General features: G+C 38.0%; 1 protein-coding gene across 3 annotated transcripts in view; it reads left to right on the top strand.

The window, feature by feature from the left end:
* The first annotated feature begins 4,511 nt into the window (after window positions 1-4,511).
* NCAPG (non-SMC condensin I complex subunit G) overlaps window positions 4,512-23,655 on the top strand; it is a 33,210-nt gene continuing 14,066 nt past the window's right edge. Inside the window, exons 1-11 of one of the 3 annotated variants that reach the window (XM_042469994.1) lie at window positions 4,512-4,622; window positions 8,361-8,470; window positions 10,866-11,090; window positions 12,488-12,716; window positions 13,377-13,522; window positions 16,664-16,748; window positions 17,343-17,535; window positions 19,382-19,525; window positions 20,378-20,518; window positions 21,262-21,385; window positions 22,656-22,745. In XM_042469994.1, the coding sequence (XP_042325928.1) occupies window positions 8,363-8,470; window positions 10,866-11,090; window positions 12,488-12,716; window positions 13,377-13,522; window positions 16,664-16,748; window positions 17,343-17,535; window positions 19,382-19,525; window positions 20,378-20,518; window positions 21,262-21,385; window positions 22,656-22,745 (1,485 nt within the window). In that variant the 5' untranslated portion in view covers window positions 4,512-4,622; window positions 8,361-8,362. Of the gene's footprint in view, window positions 4,623-5,626; window positions 5,925-7,299; window positions 8,242-8,360; window positions 8,471-10,865; window positions 11,091-12,487; window positions 12,717-13,376; window positions 13,523-16,663; window positions 16,749-17,342; window positions 17,536-19,381; window positions 19,526-20,377; window positions 20,519-21,261; window positions 21,386-22,655; window positions 22,746-23,655 lie in introns of those variants that run through there. The other 2 variants (XM_042469995.1, XM_042469996.1) reach the window with 2 other exon arrangements.

The raw sequence follows: 23,655 nt of genomic DNA, 5'->3' as shown, positions 1-23,655 counted from the left end.
TCAACTAATTTGAAATGTGGTGAAGAGTTCTACAAATACTGTGGACATATAAAGACAAATAAATGGATCTTTGAACAAATCAAACCTGAACCCTCCATAGAAGCCAAGATGACTAAACTGAGGTTGTTGTAACTTGGACATAACGTGAGGTGACATGACTTACTAGAAAAGATAATAATGCTTGATAAAGTAGAAGGCAGTAGGAAAAGAGGAAGCCTACATTTCAGATGGATGGACTCAAGCAAGCAAGCCAACGCCCCGAGTCTTCAAGACTGAAGCTGTTGGTGGTAGAGTGACTTGGAGGTCTCTCATTCATGGAGTCATCATAAATCACCTTAAGGGCAGTTAACAACAATTAATGTTTGACATACTACATAGCTTCTTTATGAAGCGGTATACAAATAAAGCTTATTATTATTATTATGACACTCAAGGAAACATAAGCATGGTTTGCTACAGTGCTTTCACTTTTTATGTATTGAAGGCAGTTTTCCTTTCGTAACCAAACCCTTCATTATTCATAAGGATTTTTTTGGGCGGGGGGAACTCATAGGCCAAGCCAACATTTCAAAATAATTATGGTGTTTTGACCAGGGAAACAACGGAGGAAACTGAAATCTAGGACCAGACTGACGCCTAGTGGCAAATCTTTGAAAGGTGTTTTCCGAAAATGTGACGGCCGTCCCAGATGATATCCTCCCTCCCTGCATAGTCAAAGGCAAGACTTACGCACAATATTCCTACATAGCTACAAATTATAATCACCAGAGTTTATGAAAAATGAACATTCTCCCTAAGATAATGTATTTGTTATAACAAGGCAAAGCAAACACACTATACCTGAAATGCATGCATCTGAAGAAGTAGGCTCAAGTCTATGAAAGCTCATGCTACCAGTGTCTTTATTTCGTTTAATCTCAAAGGTGCTACAAGAACTTTTTGCATACTGATTTTCCAGACTAACATGGCCATGTCTTTAATTTATATATGTTGCTTCACCAGTCTCTGTATATCTAACAATCATGGACAAATTGAGGTGTATGGAAAAAGTTGAGCTCAAAGATTTGAAATCCTGTTCTGTACACACCAAACCATCTTCCCCTTTCAAAGTCTAACCCTTCTCACATTTTTTAATTCTTTTCTTAACTGTCATATTCATTATCTCCCATCAACTAATTAATCAGTGTCTAGTATCTGCCAGCATCTCTTCCCTGCTCTCACCCTACCTAATTTGTTCTAAAATATCAATCTATAAAATGTTTTTCCATTTATATACAAACATGTACAAACATATCAAATCACTGGACACCAAATGTACCAGACTGCAGATCTAACTAACAGTTTGTGGAATTTAAAAGGAATAAAAACAAGGCAATTGAAACACATTTCAATTTCATTCTTGTCACCTTTTAGAAGACAAAATGTGGCACAGCGGGCTGTTGTTATCTGCTGGGGTTTGGTTCCTGGACCCTCTGTGGATACCAAAACCCATGGATGCTCAGGCATAGTAAAATTAAATGCACTGGCATAGTAAAATTATTATTATTATGCTTTATTTATATAGCACTGTAGATTTACACAGCGCTGTACATACAATCAGTAATGGTGTCCCTTATATAAAATGCCAAAATCAAGCTTTGTATTTTGAAATTTATAATTTTAAAAATATGTTCAAGCTGTGGATGGTTGAATCCATGGATAAAGAATCTGTTGATATGGAGGGCCAGTTTCCTACAACCAGGACACTCCCAGCCTTTCCTCTGGAAAAGAAACTTACCACTGAAGAATAGTCCATTAAGCTATATATATATATTTTTAAAAAGTGTATTTAACCTTCATGTAACTTGTGTCAATGAATATTTACTGTACATGATAGTAAGCCCCAAGTGAGACAGTCAGCATGGTGCAGTGGTTTGAGCACTGGATTATGATTTTGGAGAACAGGGTTTGAATTTCTACTCAGCCATGGAAACCCATTGGGTGATCTTGGGCAAGTCACACTCTCTGACTGTTACAGGAAGGCAAAGGCAAACCCGATCTGAAGAGGTCTTGCCAATAAAACCCTGTGATAGGTGCAGCCTGACCAAAGCAGAATAGTGCCACTGTTGCTTCCCTTGATCTAGACACTACATTTCTATTGATGCAGCCTAGAATGGCATAGAATCACAACAGCTCATGTGCCACAGTCTTGACTCACTTTCAACTTGCCGTTTACTAGGACTCCTAGATCCCTTTCACATGTACTGTTGTTAAGTACCTCATCTTATATCTAAATACATGTGGACATAACCACAAACACTATGGAGTTTATCACACTGGAGGGAAGTGCCCAAATCCTGTGGATAAACGGGGTTAAATCCATGAATATCCCTCAAAAACGGGATTGTTTTAAAACGATGTCCCCTGATGTTGTCATTATCCCAGACTAAACCCATGAATTAAAGTGTTTGTTTTGTCCGCTTTCGGCCACTTTTTATTTCCCTGAAAGTAAAAAGAGGTGCGTTTTGGCTACTTTAATTATGGGTTAAGTCTGGGATAATGGCCTTGTGGGATATTCCCAGATTTAATCCCTGTTTATTCATGGGATTTGGGGACTTTGCCTCCCATGGCATAAACTCCTATCACAGTATCCAAATATACAGGTTGACCTTCTGTCCAGGAATAATTTCAAAATGGTTTCCTTTTTGAGCATAAGAAGCATAAATATATATTTATGAGTGTTTTTACCTTTTATTTTGTAATATCCTACATTTATCTCGAATGTCCAACATTTTAACAGTGCCTCCTCCTCCTCTTTTTGTGCTCTCTCTGCAAATATAGGAAATTGCAGTTTCAGAAAGTGGAATAACATGGACAATAATTTGCAGACATTACACACACACACACACACAAATATATCTGTTGTTGTTGTATGCCTTCAAGTAGTTTCTGACTTATGGCGACTCTAAGGCATCTGCCTATCATGGGGTTTTCTTGGCAAGTTTCTTCAGTGGGGGTTTTCCATTGCCATTGCCATCCTCTGAGGCTGAGAGAGTGTAACTTGCCCAGGGTCACCCAAAGAGTTTCCATGATCAAGCTGAGATTTGAACCCTGGTCTCCCAGTCCTAGTCCAATGCTTAAACCACTACGCCACACTCGCTCTCATATATACATTATATATACATTCCTGTTGTACACCGCTTTGATCTAATTTGGAAAAGCGGTATATAAATAAACATTATTATTATTATTATTATTATTATTATTATTATTATATAACATTTGTATATGTATTATACAATTTGTATACTATATTATTTGTATATATTTTATATATATATATATATATATATATACACACACATTATATATATATATATACACAGAAACACACACTACAGTATATGTGTGTGTGTGTATATATATATATATATATTATACTATTTGTATAGTATATTATTTGTATAAATACATTTGTAATATAATTTGTATATATTATAGTTTGTATAGTATATTATTTGTATGTTTTTATATATACTATATATATACACATATTTTATATATATATATAATGTAATAATTTGTGTGTGTGTGAAATATAATTTGTATAGATATTATACAATTTATATACTATATTATTTGTATATACACGTATATATATATTATGTGTAATTGGTATATATATATATATTATACAATTTGTATACAATACTATAGTTGTATATATACATATTATATACACACATATACACTATATATATATATATAATTTGTAAAAATATATCTATATATTATACAATTTGTATACTATATTATTTTATATGTGTAATATTATTGGTATATATATTATATAATTTGTATATGTTACTATATTTGTATTTATACATATTATATACACACACATGCACATATTTTTATCTCTCTCTGTCTCTCTCTCTCAATATAATTTGTATATGTATATATATATATATATATAAAATATACAGTGTATACTATATTATTTGTGTGTGTATATACAGTATGTATATATATATATATATATATATAATGTGTGTAATATAATTGGTATATATATTGTACAATTTTTATACAGTACTATATTTGTATATGGTATTTATATTACATGCACACATTTTATATACATATATATATATATATACAGTAATACAATTTGTATACTATATTATTTGTATATATTTATATATATATTATGATATAATATAATACAATACACACACGCATATATATATACACACATATACTGTGTATATTTGCCATGCAGCACATAAACTACTGCCCACGTTCTCGCACTTTTCGAAACGGCGCTTTCCTCAGTATTTGCAGCAACCAACCAGAAAGGCCCTGAGAAACATCCAAGGTTGACTTTCCGTTGAGCTCCGCCCTCTTTTTTTAAACAGAGAGAGCCTTCCCCTCCGAGGGACGCGCACGCGCTCCCCGCCCCCTTACTTTCCCCGCCTCTCTCGCCATTCAAATTTTTTAACCCCGCCCCTTTCAGCAAAAGCCAGGAAGAACGTTGGCCGCTGGCCTTCCGCCAGTCTCGCGAGAACCGTGGCGAAGGGCGCGATTTCGCAAGCCAGTAAGCAAGCATAAACATTTGGAACAAAACGGCGCGAAGGGAGAAGGTATGAGTTTCTGCGTCTCTGAGTGCTTTTGCCCTTTTCCTTGGTTCACGTGCTCCGTTCTTCTACTATACTCTGTATAAATGTACAGCATCATATACATATATACTTTAATTTGTGTGTGTATATGTATGTGTGTGTATATATATATATATATATCATACGACGTGTCTCTACATAGATACACACTATATATATATATATATATATATATATATATATATATATATATATATTAGCCTAGAAACATGAGTTTACATTTATGGAAGAGTTTTTCTTTTCCTTCCTTCCTTTCTCTTCCTTTCTTTCCCTTCCTTCCTTTCTTTTTTCTTTCTCTCTCCCTTCCTTCCTTCCTTCCTTTCTATTTCCTTCCTTTCTTTCTCTTCCTTCCTTCCTTTCTATTTCCTTCCTTTCTTTCTTCCTTCCTTCCTTTCTATTTTCCTCCTTCCTTCTTTTCTTTTTTCTTCCTTCCTTTCTTTCTTTCTTCCTTTCTTCCTTCCTTCCTTTCTTTCACTTCCTTCCTTCCTTTCTTTTTTCTTTCTCTCTCTCTTCCTTCCTTTCTTTCTCCTTCCTTCCTTTCTTCCTTTCTTTTTTCTTTCTCCCTTCCTTCCTTCCTTCTTTTCTTTTCCTTTCTTCCTTCCTTCCATCCTTCCTTCCTTTCTATTTTCTTTCTTTCTCTTCCTTCCTTCCTTTCTTTTTTCTTTCCTTCCTTCCTTCCTTTCTTTTTTCTTTCTTTCTTAACAGTATTTATACTCTATTATTTATTTATATTTATTTCAAAAGCCTTTCTTTGGTCTTGTCCTCCATTTTTCTTGAATGCCCTCCATTCTTTATTTTTCTTTTAATACTTTGAATTTTGAACTTTGAACTGAGGAACATGAATTGATATGTATAGGTGGTTGTTTTATATATATAATAGATAGATGATAGATAGATAGATAGAGATATATAGTACTTTGAATTTTAACCATGATAGAAACATGAGTTTATGTTTACAGGTGTTTATTACTTTTTTAAAAAATACTTTATTTTGAATTTGGAGCACAGTGGCTGAGAAACAAAGGAGGACGAGGCGTCACAAATTGGAGGACATCCCAAGAAAAAGCGGAGGATGTTACAACATAAAAGCTAAAAATTCCTCATATAAATATAAACCGATGGCTATTAGTTTTGCTCACAATGGAAGAGGCCATTTTGAAGCTCCTCCTGGGCAGAAGGTTGAAATGTAGGACACATCCTGGGAAAGGAGGACATCTGGCCACCCTGAGTTAAAGGGGCTTCATATTACATTGTTTGCATCTATTGGTAATAAGCTATAGTTCTGTCATTAACCATCATGTTACATATTCTTCCAGAGTAGAAAGGAGGAAGGCAAGAGAAGGGAGGAAAGGAAACAGTGGCAGAATCTTTAACACATCTTCATTTTCACATGAGCTTTTGAATATAAACCCACATTGGTTTTCTTGAACCATTTTTATTCTCTTACATGCCACTTACCTTAACAAACAAAACATAAGGGCAACATTTACACAACCTTAATATAATAGACAACATACTCTCCATACATAAGATTATATTACTCTACTACATCCCTAACACCTGCTTATCCTAAAGCACAATACTACATATTAAACGCTACAAATAAAAAAGACTTCCGACATTTACATCTCCTTTATCACTTCTCTCTCTCTCTCTCTTTTGTTCTTCATTCTTATACTATCTTATCTCCTTCCAAACTTTCATCTCTTTTCCTTATTGAGCCTCTTCATGATTTTCTTCTTTTACTAATTACTGAGTTTGCTAATGTTATTTTCAGAAGCTCAGCCGTTTCTGACCCTTCTTTTCTAAACGTATCTATTAGTTTGTTTCTAATCAAGTTTGCCAACTTATCAATCTCTATATAATGGAGCGTCTTACATATCCAGTCTGTAACCTTTGGGCTTTCTTCCTCTTTCCATCCTCCACTATGCACTGTCCTTGCCACTAATATATGGACTCACTTTGGATGCAGTACAGAGCAATCATAAATGCTCAGGGACAAAGCATATTTATACTGTTGTGGGAGTTTATGACCACTCTCTTCTGCATCCAAAGAAGTGGGTTTATATCCTAATCTAATCATTCGTGGGTGGACAAGAAGAAAGGCAGCAAGTCCAAGGATTGCTACAATTTATTCCTGTTACGATTTGCCTGAAGGTCAGTTCCTTCTACTTTCCAGCCAAATGCAAATGCTGAAGTTACCGCAAACCAGGCTGGAGAAAATACTTGCAGGGGTAGCTGTGTTGGCCAGTTGTTTGAATTGGGAGAAAATACTGTATGCTTGTTTTTATGAACAGATCATAAGATGGAGATGAGAGGTTCTTTCATAATTATATGCCGTTGTAGCACTGTGGCTGCATCCTGTGGAAGCCTGTTTTTGTTTTACATTAATGAAGAACTAGAGACACTTGCAGAGATTTCTAAATGCAGCTCCCTAAACTACAGCCTGTTACAGACTGCCAAAATAAAGCTGCTTCGGGTCTCTTTGGAGGTATGCTGTTTAAATGATGCCTGCATCCTAAGAATCCAGAAGCTGCACCAAAGCTGCACTCCAGTGCTTAGGAATGAAGTGTGGCTTTGGCGCGACCTCCGGACTCTTAGGACCCATGCATCATTTAAACACCATACCTCCAAAGAGACACGAAGCAGCTTTATTTTGGCAGTCTGTAACAGGCCTCTGTTCAGGACCATATTTTTGTTGTGTCACAAAACGTTTAAAATCTAAGAAATGTCAGTAACATAACGATATTTGTTTGAAATAAGAGAATACTTCATTGTTTCTCTGATTCTCAAAGAGATAGGCTTTAGATCAAGGATATGTTTAAGACAAAAAGCAACCAGAATGCATAGTGAGAAAGTAGCAGCTAACTTAATGTGTATGAAATAAGAATTGCTACAGGTAGCTTAGGATCCAGTAATTGTAGCTCATAGTTTTGTGTCCCAATTTTGGGGGGAAAGTGGGGAATATCATAATAGTCGACCACCCGTTTTTCATGGCAAAAGTACAAGGTTCAGTCCTTGTTAACAGCAGTGATCAGTTTTTTAAAAGATCAGGTATATTTTAGAAGTAAGCAGTAACAAGGCCTTCCCTGAGCTCTGGAAAAATCAGGCTAAACGATTCAATATTGGGTAGAAGGACAAATAACTGATCTACTATAAGGCAACATTGTGTGGTTTTGGTACACCGCATCAATTTGTAGAGTATAAATGAGTATTTCAAAAGGGTCTAAAGAAATGAGAAGGTTTGCTCCAAAAGGCAGCTTATAAATAAACGAAGGAGCCACGAGAGCATTTAACAGTCAAGCTATTCCACCTGAAGCTGCTTAAAAGACTGCAGCGTGTTGTTTTAGCTTTATCATTACAATCTTGTTTGTAAGTCACTATGGAGACCAGTAGTGGAAAGCGAGGGTATGCATCAAATAGTTAGACTGCAGGGTAGTAGTTCTCAGTGCAAACACTGTGATCCATAGTTTTATCTGAGAGCTAGTAATGCTAGTGGGAAATAGACAAGATCTCTTTGAAACACAGCTTGCAAATATACCTGTAACAAGACAATGCCGTTTGGATTCCCAGTGATTGGGCGGTATATATAAAAAACCTATTATTATTATTATTATTATTATTATTATTATTATTATATAGTAGGGTTCGGTGGATGTATTACAGTATTCATTTTTTTTATATTGCCTGGTTTTTTTGCAGCTATGAAAGGGGAAAAGACACTCCATATAAAGGAGGCCTTTCAGCAAGCTCAAAAACTTCACCAAAATCATGCAAAGCTGGTGACATCATTAAAGCACACATATGACAAGGTAAATCGTAAACATTTAATTTGATTTTAATTTCTTTTATTTTAAATTTTTTTTTTAAATTAGAGTTGACACCAATCATACTGCAACACCATTACAGATCATGAACTTTAAACACTGAAACCATGCAGGTAAAAGATGTTTCAAGAAAGACATTGGTGAATAGAGAAGAGAACACATTGAAAAAGAGAACTTTTAAATACCAAACTTGGGGGGGGGGGGGAGAAACAAAAGTTTCCTTCCTCTGGAGAGTGTTCATTTTTCTGGGTACTAGGCAAAAGGAGAAGGGTAGCTGATGCTGTAACAGTAATCCGATGGTATTTTTACCTGCTTGCCTTTTTCCCCCTCAAATAAGCATGGGCAACCATATCCATGTGGATTTGCAAGAAGTGAGCTATGTTTAGTTCCAAATAATATATTTTGTAGCAATGAAAACAAAATTTGTTTCTTTATGTGTTGTATATACCTATGTATAAGTTGGGGGGGGGGGATGGACAAAATTGACCCCAAAAACCTGAGTCAATTTGTACATGAGCCAATAGACTCAGCACAAAGGCAGTGAGTCAAGAAGTCTTTCTTGATGTGGCAGGGCATATAAACAGTGTTCTTTGTCTAAACTGGAGAAAGGCAAGCCTCTTTGAAAGGCAGGTCTCTTTCTTTCCCTACTTTTTTAGCTTGAGTAGCATTCAGCAGCAATGTGGAGGAGCCTGAAGAATGACTGTGACCATCGTTTAGGGGATTACTGTATATAAGCCTTGTGAGGCTTGGCAGTCTCTCTTTAGAGGCTTATAGTCTATGCATTTTTAAAAGGCGAGGAAAAGATTTGTTAAATGCCCCTACAGTTTACCCTTGACCTATCCATATGTGTCACAGGAAAATCCATAATTTAAGCCCCAAAACCTGCCTTTGACTTATACATGATGTTGACTTATAGAAGAGTATGTATTGTAATAGTTTTCCTAGGCCTGTTACAGGCTGCCCAAATAAAGCTGCTTCGGGTCTCTTTGGAGGTATGCTGTTTAAATGATGCATGCATCCAAAGAATCCAGAAGCTGCACCAAAGCTGCACTCCAGTGCTTAGGAATGGAGTGTGGCTTTGGCGCGACCTCTGGACTCTTAGGACCCATGCATCATTTAAATAGCATACCTCCAAGGAGACCCGAAGCAAGTTTATTTTGGCAGTCTGTAACAGGCCCTAGATATTCAAAGCAGTCTTGTTCATCTTAGCAAATCTAATATAATTCCGGTCAGCTCAGCCAGTATCCATGTGGAGGGTTCAGAAGAAATGCATAGTGGCTGGTTCAGGGTCACTTAACAAATTTATGACAGAGCAGACATTGAATCAGGAATTTCACAGCTCACTTCCTGTAAATCAGACTACACAAGTTAGCAGCCCACACAAATGTGACTGCAGAGGAAAATATAACATTTGAAAAACCTATTCCTTTTGATCATCTTAAAGCAATTTGGAAAGCTGATCTAAAAAATACACTGAGCCAACACCATACGTAGGCTTCTCTTCTGCGGCTTTCAGCATATGCTGAAGCCGCGGTACAATGTTGTGAATGTTTTCATTATTTTCAATGGGGCGTGAGCATACGTGATTTTCCCCTTACATGGGGGGGGGGGGTCTGGTACGGATCCCCCGTGTAAGAGGTGAGAGGACTGTATATTAAGGTTGTATTCTTATTAACAATGTAACATGCCAGTTGCGGTTATAGTGCTTACATCATAATACAGAGCTTGAAAAGATATTTCAAATTCCTAGACTTGAAACAATTTAGAAACCAATTTCATGGGGTATAAGCATGGGGCTGAACAATATTTCAGATTTTTAGGCTTAGCTGGAATTTTTCCATCCCTGTTCAAAAAACAGTAACCCCAGTGGAAGTACACATATGCTTGATGAAAGGACTGCTACATTTAAGTTTGTTAAAATATACCCTTGTTACCTACCATGTTAACTGCAGAGCAGGGAAGCTCCAACCTTTCTCTAATTCAGTTGGTATCATATGGACAGCTTCAAGTATGGATAGGATCGTTTTCTTTGTGTGTGAATGCTGTTAACACAGATGGGGTCCACCTGTTATGGATTATATGGAGGGTGCCTATGGCCTGATACAGACAGGCCAAAATAAAGCTGCTTCGAGTCACTTTGCAAATATGCTGTTTAAATGATGCATGTGTCCTAAGAGTCCAGAAGCCAGTGTAGTAGAAGCTCTCCTTGTGAGGAAAATGCTGGTAGTAGACAAGGGATGGGATGGGCTTGCCTGTTTTCTTCACATGGATATGTGAATGATAGCACAAGGATAATGTGTTATCTAGATTCCACTGTTGTTCAGTTATGAAATGAAGTCATATTGAAATGAAATCATTGAGTATTGTATAACTCTTTTAGTTGCAGGAAAAAAACTGTTTTCATGAAGAGTTTATTCATTACCTTAAGTATGCCATAATAATCTACAAAAGAGAACCTGCAGTGGAACAAGTGATAAATTTTGTGGCCAAGTTTGTTGCTTCTTTTTATGAGCCAGAAAAAGATGATGCAGATGAAGAAGAAGAAGAAGAAGAAGAAGAAATAGAAAATTCACTCCTGAATTATTTGTTCAACTTTCTGGTTGAGGTACCACAGTAATGATGCTGGAAAGCTGATAGTGAATAGTATCTTAGTAACGCTATTATCTTATGGATACCTTTGCAGTCTGCATAGTAGTTATACATGTGTTTAAGTTATTTTCTTAACAGTGAGTGGGAGGGAGGGATATGGCAAATCACAGTTTGCAGCCAAACTTTGCCCATATGGTATTTGTTTGTTTATTTATTATATTTACTTGTATCCTTCTCTTTTCCCAGAACTGGAATTCAGAGCGGCTTTACGTCATTAAAAAACAGTACAATTAAAAACATAGGAAAAAGTACATTAAAAAGGGATTAAATTATTACAGAATTAAAACATAGTTATTAAAAGAATAAAACACATTTTAAAAAGATAAATCAATCTCTCACTCTCTCTCTCTCTCTCTCTCTCTCTCTCTCTCTCTCTCTCCATATATATATATATATATCTGTATCAATTTTTTTTGAAATGGTACAACATCCCAGCCTGTTCTTATAACAGTTCCTTAAAAGCTCTGTCAACCTTAACTTGCTGGCAGAAGGCTATCAAGGAGGGTAGCTGTTGCTTGTGCTCTTCCACTGCCACCCTGCATCTCATGTGTAGGATGTGGCAGAGGCAGCTGTTGGCAACCATCTCCAGCCTTAGCCTGGAGGGGGCCCCATGCCATTTGAAAACAAAACCCAGTCTCCTCCTATTTTCAGAGGGATCCATGGCAGGATCCCAGTCAGGATTTTCACTGCGATCCACAGCCAGAACTCAGTTGGTGCCTTTCTTAAGTTTTCTGTGGAGAGGAATCCAGTAATCACAACCACCTTTGTTCCACCTTCTGGCACCTGCCAGATGCCCTTGTGTGGAGGGAGTGCAGGAGAAAACAGCCCCACCACTGCAGTTGGCTGCAATTACTGGGTTCCTATCCATAGAGGACTTAGGTAGGAAAAGCACTGACTGGGATCCAGGTGGAAGGGGCGAGATTGTTTGGCATGGGAATCTCTGTGCCAAGGCTAGAGATGGGACTCTCTGTGCCAATGCTGCATACTGCTCTAGACCTCATTTCGGATGGGGTGGGTAGCAGTGGAGGACCACCACCAGCAGAACACAAAGGTGGTAATGAACTGCTGCATGTGGGAGATGAGCCCCCACTGGACACTAGCTCATTTTGCCCTTGGAGACCTGAAGGTGGTGGCAATGGCAGCTGGGTGGAGGTGCAATGGCTGTGAGGCACTCCCCAGAGCTGCTGTATTCCAAAATCTGAAAAACTCCAAAATCTAAAACACTTCTGGTCTCGAGCATTTCGGATAAGGGATATTCAACCTGTATATTTAATTTCTGACTTTTACATGCATAATATATACATAAGAGTAATACAAGTATACTTACACAAAATTAACTTCTCTCTTTTAAAGTCCCATAATGCTAACAGCCATGCAGTTAGATTTCGAGTATGCCAACTTATTAATAAGCTTTTGGGAAGTCTGCCAGAGAATGCTCAGATTGAAGATGAGCTGTTTGATCAGATTAACAGTGCCATGCTGCTCAGAGTGAAAGACAAAGTTCCAAATGTGAGAATACAAGCTGTGCTGGCATTGTCTAGACTTCAAGACCCAAAAGACAACGATTGCCCTGTGGTTAATGGTAAGTTGATGATCCTGTTGTTGAGCTTTATATTTTAAATCAAGTAGGGGTTTTGTTTTGTTTTGTTTTGTAATTGTTGCACATTTCGGTGAAATAATAATTACCACCTTGTCATGGGTATGCTACATCCTGAAAAATTTACAGAACACATTACTTTTGAATTTTGTTTGACAGGTTCTGCAGGCCATGTTGAATCAGCAAAGTAAAATTTTGTGGAGGTTCAACTTTAATAACATGAAGATAGCCTGGTTTAAGCTTAAATTAATGCACCTACTGTATAAGTATTGTAAAACTACATTCACGACCCTCCTTTAAAAAGCTGATTGCTTTATTATTATTGTTGTTGTTGTTGTTGTTATTATTTTGGTAAAGAATAAATTTCTTTGTAAGATATGCTTTTCCTGTCATACTGGACAGTTATTTGTGTGTTCATATTCTGCTGAGGTTCAGGGACTAGAAATTTACCAAAGAAATTACACTATCCATAAATATTTCAGACTTCTAGCAGGCTATGTTTCCCAGTATGTGGGCCTGAATGTTTAGAATAAATTTTGCATTTAACACAGACACAACAAAGTTTGTTGGTACCTCTCAGTTCCTCTTGTTGTATTTATGTACATATTTTCACTCACAAATAAACCTATGATGTTCTCTTTTCAGTTTACAACAATTTAATTGAAAATGACTCCAACGCAGAAGTCAGGCGTGCTGTTTTGTCATGCATTGGTCCATCTGCTAAAACTTTGCCAAAAATTGTAGGTCGTACTATGGATGTCAAGGAGACAGTCAGGAAATTAGCATATCAGGTAAGCTGGCTTTTGTTACTCTTGTTAACTTACTAGGTTAAAATATCCAAACACTGTTTGGATATTTTAAGCTTTTTTCATCTTGAGGTAAAAGTGTATTCTCTTGGATACATGTCACAAAAATGTGTATTAAATCTCTATAACTATAATTGTTAGTTTTTGATCAACATTAAGAGCTACATTGTACATTAGTACCACTCAGCTAGATATGCAGTACATAAGTAGCTTTCACATTAAAAGATGTATATAGGCAGTCATCTACATTAACTGTAAATATGCCTGTTTTATATTTAGATATCTTTTACTAGATGGGAATTTGAGCCACATGATTATTTGTTTTTATGGTAAGAGTAGAGGTATCTTGTGTTCACCCTGAGCCATAATAGGTTCTGGAATTGATATCTTTTTGAAGGTTTTAGGAATTTAGTTCTAGGTATCAGTGAGTACCTTCAAAATTTCAGGGATTTCCTTGGTTTCTTTGGCAAAGTGAGAGCTCAGTGGAATAAAAGCCATGCAGGAAACCCATGCTTTTTCATAGAATCATAGAGTTGGAAGAGACCACAAGGGCCATCCATTCCAACCCCGTGCCATGCAGGAAATTTCAATCAAAGCATCCCTGACAGATGGCCATCCAGCCTCCTCTAAGGAAGGAGACTCCACTACACTCCGAGGGAGTGTGTCTCCCTGTTGAACAGCCCTTACTGTCAGGAAGTTCCTCCTAATGTTGAGGTGGAATCTCTTTCCTGTAGCTTACATCCATTGCTCCGGGTCTCTGGAGCAGCAGAAAACAAGCTAGCTCCGTCCTCAATATGGCATCCCTTCGAGTATTTAAACAGGGCTATCATATCACCTCTTAACCTTCTCTTCTCCAGGCTAAACACCCCCAGCTCCCTAAGTCTTTCCTCATAGGGCATGGTTTCCAGACCCTTCACCATTTTAGTCGCCCTCCTTTGGACACACACCAGTTTCTCAACATCCTTTTTGAATTGTGGTGCCCAGAACTGGACACAATATTCCAGGTGGGGCCTGACTAGAGCAGAACAGAGTGGCACTAATACTTCCCTTGATCTAGACACTATATATGTATTGATGCAGCCTAAAATCACATTGGCCTTTTTAGCTGCTGCATCACACTGTTGAGTCATGTTCAACTTCTGGTCTACTTGGACTCCCAGGTCCCTTTCACATGTAGTTTCATTCAGCCAGGTGTCACCCATCCTATATCTGTGCATTTCATTTTTTCGGCCTCAGTGCAGTACCTTACATTTCTCCATGTTGAAATTCATTTTGTTAGCTTTAGCCCAGCTTTCTAATTAAGGTCATTTTGAATTTTGATCCTGTCCTCTGGGGTATTTGCTACTCCTCCGTTTGGTGTCATCTGCAAATTTGATATGGATGCCCCCAATTCTTTCATCCAAGTAAGTCATTGATAAAGATGTTGAATAGCACTGGGCCCAGGACAGTTTGGTTTTTCTATCCTTGCAAATTACGGATAAATTCCATTAATTTGATGAGGGGTCTATTCTTTCATTAGTTCTTCTTGCCTACAAGGCTTGTTTGGAAATGCTTGTGGAAATGCTTGTCTGCATGTGCCCAGTCCCAAGGCTTCCCAAGCAGTTTTTGCGCATGCATGTGAGCAGCCCAAAGTTCAGCACCTCCTCCCCCCCTTTTCTTTGCGTGGTGCTTCTGTCTTTAATCCGTAGTTCTTTTGAGATTGTGGGAAATAGCCTCCAGTCTGCATTCACTCTGTGGTGCTTCTGAGATTTTGGACAGGGCTCCTTACATCTGTTAATTCATTTGTGGTGCTTCTGAGATTGTGGGCAGTGCGTCTTTTGCAGTATTACTGTAGTACAGTATTCATAATGGTAACTAAGTGCCAGTGATAAAGCTAAAAGAGTCTATAGGATTCTCAGTTTGCAAGAAAAGCTAGAATTAATCAAACCTAGTGAGAAAGGCATGTCCACAGGTGATAATAGGCTTCAAGCTAAGTGTACTCCATTCAACAGTTAGTGCAATCATTAAGAATATAGTCAAGGTGTTAGATGAAATTGAAAAAACTATACCAGTGCATACTAAAGTTATTAATCTTGTTGGAAGTTGAGAGCAGGACATTGAAGATAAGCTTTTATTCGTTTTACTTTACTCTGTGTGTGTGTGTGTGTATGTGTAGTATGTAGTGTATTATTTAGCCTTTGCACACATTCAGAAATGAAATGTAGTGTGTAATTTACACTTTTGGCAGCCAAAATGTAATTGCAAGCTAAAAAAAACCCTGGGTTCCGCTTTTCTACTGATTCCACTTTACCAGTGCTCTGGTCCCTAACCCATCAGATAAGTTAGTCCTTCTCTGTGGTTTTCAGTTTGTCTCCTTACACAACAAATTATACCCAGATTATGTGATGGAATTAATATATTTCCTTTCCCTTTAATTTCTTCTAGTGTTTGGGGGTACAGTTGGTCTTCCGTATCCGTGGATTCCTTATCCACAGATTCAATCATCCACAATTTGAATCTATATATAAAGATATATAGATTTGGAGAGACAAATATTGAGTTTGTCATTTTATATAAGAGGTGCCATTTTACTATGCCATTGTATTTAATGGGATATGAGCATCCATGGAGTTTTGTATCTATACAAAATGCCCACTGTATATTTAGAGTGAGAAATGGAAACTTCATTGCAGAAATAAAGTCTCTTCTTATAGATTCCTGATTTATTGTTACAAAATAACCATAGCAGACAAAAGGCAGCTATGATAGCCATGTGCCCCTTTAGTTTGAAGTGTCACAATATAGAGGAATCTGTACATGATCTTTAAAACAAATTCATTGTTTTAGATTTTGGGCTGGAGCGAATACAAAAATGGGAAGCAAATGATCAGGGAGCTATAATATTTTCCCTATGTTTGGGATTCTTAGTGTAGGAAAAATGTGACTGGGGGACTGATAGAGATGTGTAATACTATATTTGGTGGCATACAGTTTTGGAGCTTGGTAAAAATTTGGCAGCAATTGCTTAATGTAAGTTAAATGAATTGGCATCTAGATGCCCACAATTCTAATCTAGAACCACTTGTTTTGATTTGTAGAAATTCATTAATAGTCAAGTGCTAAAGTCTTTGTCATCTTTTTTAAAAGGTTCTGGCAGAAAAGGTCCATATGAAAGCCTTGACAATTGGCCAGAGAGTAAAACTGTTGCAGCAAGGGCTTAACGATAGATCAGGTACAATATTACTATTTTACACTTATTTTGTTGCATTCTTGTTAAATATGCTACTTGTTTCCCTTTTTCAGTATCCAACCCCTTTTGGCACAACCTACCAAAAGAAATTTATTATCTCACTAAGGTAAAGGCTTTTGCACTAGGAGTAAAGATAACTGAAATCTGAGTTTGTATATTTGTATGCATAAATGCAAGTGCATAAGCATTCCAAAGCTAAATTCAAAACGACTTGCACATTATAAACAAGGTCATCACTGAAATCATTAACATCAGTTGTTGTTATTCCTCTGTAACGTTTCACCGTAAGAAGCTTGTTCCAACACTTTAGCTTTTTAAACTAATTCTCACCAACCAATAGGCTAACACAGACATATAGAAACCTGCACAAGGCGGTCCATTTTACTAGTTAACACCTCATACATTTTCAGAGGGCTTTTCATGGGTATGGGGAGGTGCCAGTGTGCAAGTTGTTTTGAATTTAGCTTTGGAATAGACCATTGTGAAAATGGAGTACATAAACCCACAGTTTCCGAATACATTCCAGAATGCTAATTTGAGAAATTATATTTGGGTTGTAATTCCTCTGCCTAACAGACTGTGTGAAAGAAGTAGTACACAAGCAGCTTCTTCAAGCCTGGCTACGTCTGGCGGAGGGAAATGTGTTAGAATTACTTCACAGGTTGGATGTGGAAAGCTGCCCTGAAGTGGGTATTTCAGCACTTAATGCAGTGTTCTCATTGTCTCCACTAAATGATGTGATTAAAAACTTCACAGAACTGGATGACAGGTATGTTTGTGGTCATATCCTTAAATTATATGTCTGTTTAAGATTTTCAACTACTTAATCTGACTAAAAAGGAACTACATATAGCAGTAGAGGAGCAAGCCAACGTTTTCTGCTACTCTAACTCAATTTCAGTTTTGTTTTGGATTAGTGATGTATCACATAATTTCGTTTCCGAGAGTAATATGTCTGCTTGAGCATTTGTATGCCACATTTTTTCTCAATTTTTTAAAACTCTCCAGTCCTATAATTCATCAGTAATATACAGCCAAAGTAAGAGTCATTACAAGACACAGATATCGATAGTATAGATGCCACCAGAGGGGGGGGGGCTGCCTTTACAGTGGTGCCTCGGGTTACGAAAGTAATTCGTTCCGCGGCCGCTTTCGTAACCCGAAAAGCCTTCGTAAGCCGAATTGCCATAGGCGCTAATGGGGAAAAGCCGCGTTTCGTGCGAAAAAGCGCCGAAAAGCACCAAAAATTTTCTTCGTATCCCGAAAAAACATTCGTAACCCGGAACAATGATTTCCAATGGGATTTTTTCGTATCCTGAAAATTTCGTAACCTGGGTATTTCGTATCCCGAGGTACCACTGTACTTTAGGAGTACATCGCATACACCACTGGGGGTTCATGTAACACCCACAGGCTTTTTTTTGGCAGCCATCAACCCCTTCAGATTCCCAGGATTGCCCTTTCCTTGATTTTTTTTTTTTTAAGATGGTTAATTGCCTCTCTTTGAAACCTCCAAGTAGAGCCTTTCAACTTTTGGGACAGCAGATTGGTTCCCAGACTCAGGGCTGGAATAGACCAGCAAGACGGGGCGGCTTGAAGCCGCCCCCATCATAGACAGATTAGGACTTCAACAAACACACACTGCAGCCCCAATCTACCTTGAACCCAGCCCAAATATGAGCGGAAGAGATCAGCTCCTATTTGGATTGGGAAAGAGCCATTTTTCCTGGCTGCACAGCAGCCGCAGGACAGTTTCAAGATTACAGATGCTTTGGAGGCGTGCAGTGTGTAAACACGGTGCCACCAGAGCATTTTGAAACTGGCCATGTCTGGGCAGCTTGGGAGTGTGCAGCGTGTAAATGCTGCACTCCCAAGATGCCAGGAAGGCTTCTTTAACAGGCCGTCTGTTTTGGCCCTCATTTGCCCAACCCTGCTATGTATCCTCATCTTTGAGTTGGATGTTTTGCAGGAAAAACTTCTCCAAATCTTAGTGGCTCACAGAGAATGCAAGTATGTGTGGGATGAAGAAGGATGATGTGTGCGGTAGGAAGAGGAAGGGCAAAAGATTTTGGCCTTCCCTCACTTCTGTTGCAGTTTGCTGCCTATTTATATGTTCCGTATATCAGTGGGAGATGCATGAAGGTCAGCCTTCGTTATCCTCCCAAGTAGATGTACAGAAGATTGCAGCTTTATTGATGCCGAAGTGTGACAGTGAGATCTGGCTTTTAGATACAAAGATAGCATGGACTTAGAACAAAGCTTCTATACTTACTAGAAAAGTATTGGTTTGCTATGTGACCAGTAATGTAGAGTAACGTTTGCATATACATGTATTACCTGGTGTTAATAATGGGATAACAGATGTCAAAATATCTGAATCTTAGCTAATTCATCAATTTCACCATTGTTTTAAGAGGATTCCTTAAAGGAAAAAAAATACGCAAGTGTGTTTCAGCAGCTCTTGCCTCTTTTTTACTTTTAGGGTGATTGGTTTATCATTGGAATGTTAGTTTGTATGTGCAAATGCAATGACTGTAAAGGTTATTGTTTTTTAACTTGCTTAATAATGTACATTCAACTTGACAAGAACATGAATACTGTGTTTTGTTTTAAAGGAAAGTAATTCCAGTAGAAAAACTAACTGCAGAAAGTGCCTTATTTTGGAAAGCTTTTTGTGAGTACTTAAAATCTCACAAAGAAGAAGAATTTTTAGAGTATGTTCTGCCAGAGCCTGCTGTATATGCAGATTATCTCTTAAGGTAAATTAATAGTGAATTAGAAATTAAAATGTTAATTAAATATATACTTTGCTTTCCCTCTTATGGTTACCATTTTTTGGATGTGATCTATAGCTACGATATAAAAATGAGCAATTACCTTGTTTTTTTTAAAACTTATTTTTGCTATTGTTTGGCTAGTATCTTGAGAAGGGTGTAGAAATACTACTGTGGGATAAAAAAAAGTTCTGGTGGACTTTTTGGGGGGGACGGAGATTCTTCCATCAGTGACAAGGTAGAACATGATCTTGGAGAACATGAAACATTTAAACACAAAAGCCATTTTGCAAGGCACAAGAAAAAGAAAATGGTAGCAACATGGGACAGCTAGTGGAAACTAAGGCGGGTTACAAACCGCTGAAAAGCGGTGCTCTGCCGCCTCCGGCGGTTGCTGCGTCCAGGAACCGCAGCAGCCAAACCGCGCGGTTCCCGGACGCAGCAAAGAAGCACCAAAATGGTGCTTCTTCTTGCGCCCCAGATGGGCCGCCGCGAGGCACTACTCGCACACTCGCGGCGTCACATCCGGGGTGCGACGTGCGGACGCTAAGCGTCCAGCACGTAAAGATGGCAGCACCCGTGTGTATAGGGCACCGCCATCTTTATGCTCTCGTCACGTGCTAGGGGTGAGGCCGGTATGGACGCTAGGTCCTCGGCCAACCCCTAGCACGTGACAGGGACGCCGCAAAGGCCCGTTTGTAATGGGCCTTAGACAGCATTGCAGAATGAGTCAATCAATAACTGGTTAGTCCGTGAGCTGGTAAAGGTGGTGTACAATTGAGAGGAATATAAATATATTTTTCAAATCCCAAAGAATAATTATTTCTTTCTATTAAGCTACCTTGAGAATATGCCAGTTCTCAGTGAAGAAGAAAAGGAAGATATAGCCTGTATTGAACATTTGATGACCAAAGAATTTATAGGTCAGCAGCTGATTCTTATTCTAGGCTGTATGGATACCACTGAAGAGGGAGGAAGGTAAGACTTAGCAACAGATGCTTGATATCTTTGCTATTCTGCTGAATTGGCCTTTACGGTGTAAGCCTCTTGCCTCTTTCTAATGTTTACCTTGTTTGCTTGTTGATCTGGAATTGAATGGAAAAATATTAACTAGTACTACTCAGTTCAAATTATATTCAGACTTCTGGCTACTTTCTTTTGTGTCAAAAATTAAGCATAAACAGTAGTCAGCCATATAGTGGGTCTTGGCTGTTAAATGATCAAATTTAGGTTAATGTTAGTACTAAATGTAGATGCAAGTTTTACTTATTTACACCAGAAATCTGCCAAGTACAAAAATTACTGTGACGTTACATACATTTTCAAATGATGGAATCGTATTATACAATCACACATGTGCACACACACAAACACATGTTTATTTAAACAATATACATTGGTGGACTTCAGAGGCCATTCTCTGATAATATGCATCTGAGCAATCCAAATAACTCATTGAAATTAATGTAAATGATTAACGAGTCTTCCCCTAATTGTTTCGTCATGGGATTAAAGAGCTATATTGATTCATCTTCTTGCAAAACATAAACATTTTACAGAGTCAAATTATGCTTATTGGGGTTAGAGTGTTATATAATAGGAGACTGAGAGTAATAAAGTAATAATCTGCAGTTAACACACACTTGAGACCAGAGCTATTTTTAGCTAATTAATACTAGACAGTGTTGGAAAAAAATTCACGTGTATTTTTGTTTATTAAGGAAGAGATTGTTGACTGTCTTACAAGAAATCCTCAAGATTCCAACCACTTCCACATCTCTTGTACCGTTACTTATGGAAAACCTACTCCGTATTTTGAAAGATGATGACAGAAGAATCCAGATTGTACGTTTTATTTAACAGTTTTTGAATTTTCAGGACGTATGGTATGGATAGTTAGAACTATAGCAGTTGCATTAGCAAAGCACCTCCACTGAATTTAGTTCTTGTGCACATCATATTATACTATTAATTGTTTTTTCATACATTTCAAAGAAATTCACTTTGAATATAGTTCAATTTATACATATTCATGTGTACAGGAGGATAATAATAATGCTCCCAGTTTTCCTTGCGAGAAAGACTAGTTGAGCAAAACTGTTCATAAAGTAGTGCACAGCAACACCCAGCCTTTCTGTTGGAAAACACAGGAAGAGTGTTGATCTCTATAGCCTGAACATACACCACACATTTTTACAAGGGTGGTTCACAGTGAATACGTACTTCCTTTTCCTCCCAGCCTTTTCATGGATGCTAGAACTTGAAGATGCCTGTAAAAGCAACATCCAAGAGACCACACTTCCTCCTCTATTTAGATTGCTGCCACCCTGGAGAATTAATGCAGTTTGATACCACTTCAATTGCCATGCTTCTATCCTATGGAATCTTGGGATTTGTAGTTTCTTATGGCACCAGTGCTGTTTGACAGAGCAGGCTAAATGTCTTACAAAAATAGAGATCCCAGAATTCCATTGCATCGAGCCATAGCAGTTAAAGCAGTGCTAAACTGCATTAATTCTGCTGTATATATGCAGCTCTGCCCATCATCTTGGGAAAGACTGGTCTGGGAGACTTCCTGAAGACATGGGGAATGAGAGGTCCTTGGGGTAGCAATTCCCAATAACTCATATTCCTCCTGCCTTTCCTTGGGAAGATGTGGGTAGTTGACTGGTGGAGTAGGGGCTGTCTACTATATTTTTTAGCTTGGCCAGCTTACAGTGTTTTATCTAGTGCCACACAAAGTTCCTCTGTGAAGGCAGGATTTTTCAGTATGAGAGATGGAATTTCATGGGAAATAAAAGTTTAACACTACATCAAGCTGGTCTTGTTTCATTCAGCAGTGATGCTCTCACATAGCCAGTCATGGTGCTGCTGTTATCATTGCTGGAAAAATGCTTTGGGGGAAAAACATGCTAATGGAGCTGCTAGGTTGAGACAGTATTTGTTGAGATTTGTTGTTGTTTGGGTTGGTAATGGTAAATGGACTAGCTTTTTTCATCTTTCCAAAACAGAGGGTATTTTTCTTTTCTTTTTTCAATTTTCTGGGGAGAAAACATTTGCAGTACCCTTTCCTTCCTAATTTTTAACTTGGTGCTAATTTTATCTGCATTCCCAGCTTGCTGAAATCATTTCAGAGGTTCGTGAAGAAGTTATTACAGTAGATAAGCCACTAGATGCTACTGAAATAAGAAAGCAACAGCTTCAGGTAAGTGTATATTTTCTGCCTTTTAGAGCTAAGGTGGGCAACTTCTAGATCTGGGGTGCAGAGATGCGATGTAAGAATTTTTCCAAAATGGAATTTTAAAAAAGTATTCTTTCAGTTGTTGTCATTTTTTTGTTAAATATAATGGGAATATATGCTATTCTATTTATGTTACTATGAGCATTCTAATAAAAAAAGTCCACGTAGAACTTTCAATGTAAAAATACATGTTTAAATCAAATGTGCTAAGACAGTGATGGTGAACCTTTTCGAGGCCGAGTGCCCAAACTGCAACCCAAAACCCACTTATTTATTGCAAAGTGCCATGTCCCTCTGGCTTTCTAGTAACAAACTCTGGCAAACTCTGTGCTGGGATGATGGCACATGTGCCCACAGAGAGGCCTCTGAGTGCCACCTCTGGCATGTGTGCCATAGGTTCGCCATCACTGTGCTAAGACGTAGAACGTATTTAATTTCCCCACACACACACACATCACTTCTGTGGTCATAGTTTTGGTTTCTGGCCTCTTCTGCAGGTTGCATTAGGCCAAAGATGTCATAAAAATTAAATTGCCATTTAAAAAAAGATTTTGATGGATTAGGAGGGGTTTGGTGGTCTTCCAACCCCACAAAACCAACATTCCTAGAAGACTCCAAGACCTCCAAAACCATTTTTTCAGCCTGTCTTTGGGGAGGGCAGGCAGGGAGCCATCAGAAGTCTCTGCTTGTCACAAAACAGCCTTGTCTCTGCTGTTTTAGGGATTCATTGTTTAATTCAGCTGTATTGTTTGTAACTGTACTGTACTTTACTGAAGTTCCCTTGGACTAGTGCAATATAAAATGCAGAGCCTGAGTTTTCATTTTCACTGGACCTGTAATAGCTTGGCATCTGTAAAGTATTTTCAGCATGGTG

Source organism: Sceloporus undulatus, chromosome 5 (assembly GCF_019175285.1).
Source record: "Sceloporus undulatus isolate JIND9_A2432 ecotype Alabama chromosome 5, SceUnd_v1.1, whole genome shotgun sequence".
NCBI classification, from domain to species: Eukaryota; Metazoa; Chordata; class Lepidosauria; order Squamata; family Phrynosomatidae; genus Sceloporus; species Sceloporus undulatus.
Note: the sequence above shows the minus strand (reverse complement) of the source record. Positions and strands in the feature narration are given on the sequence as shown.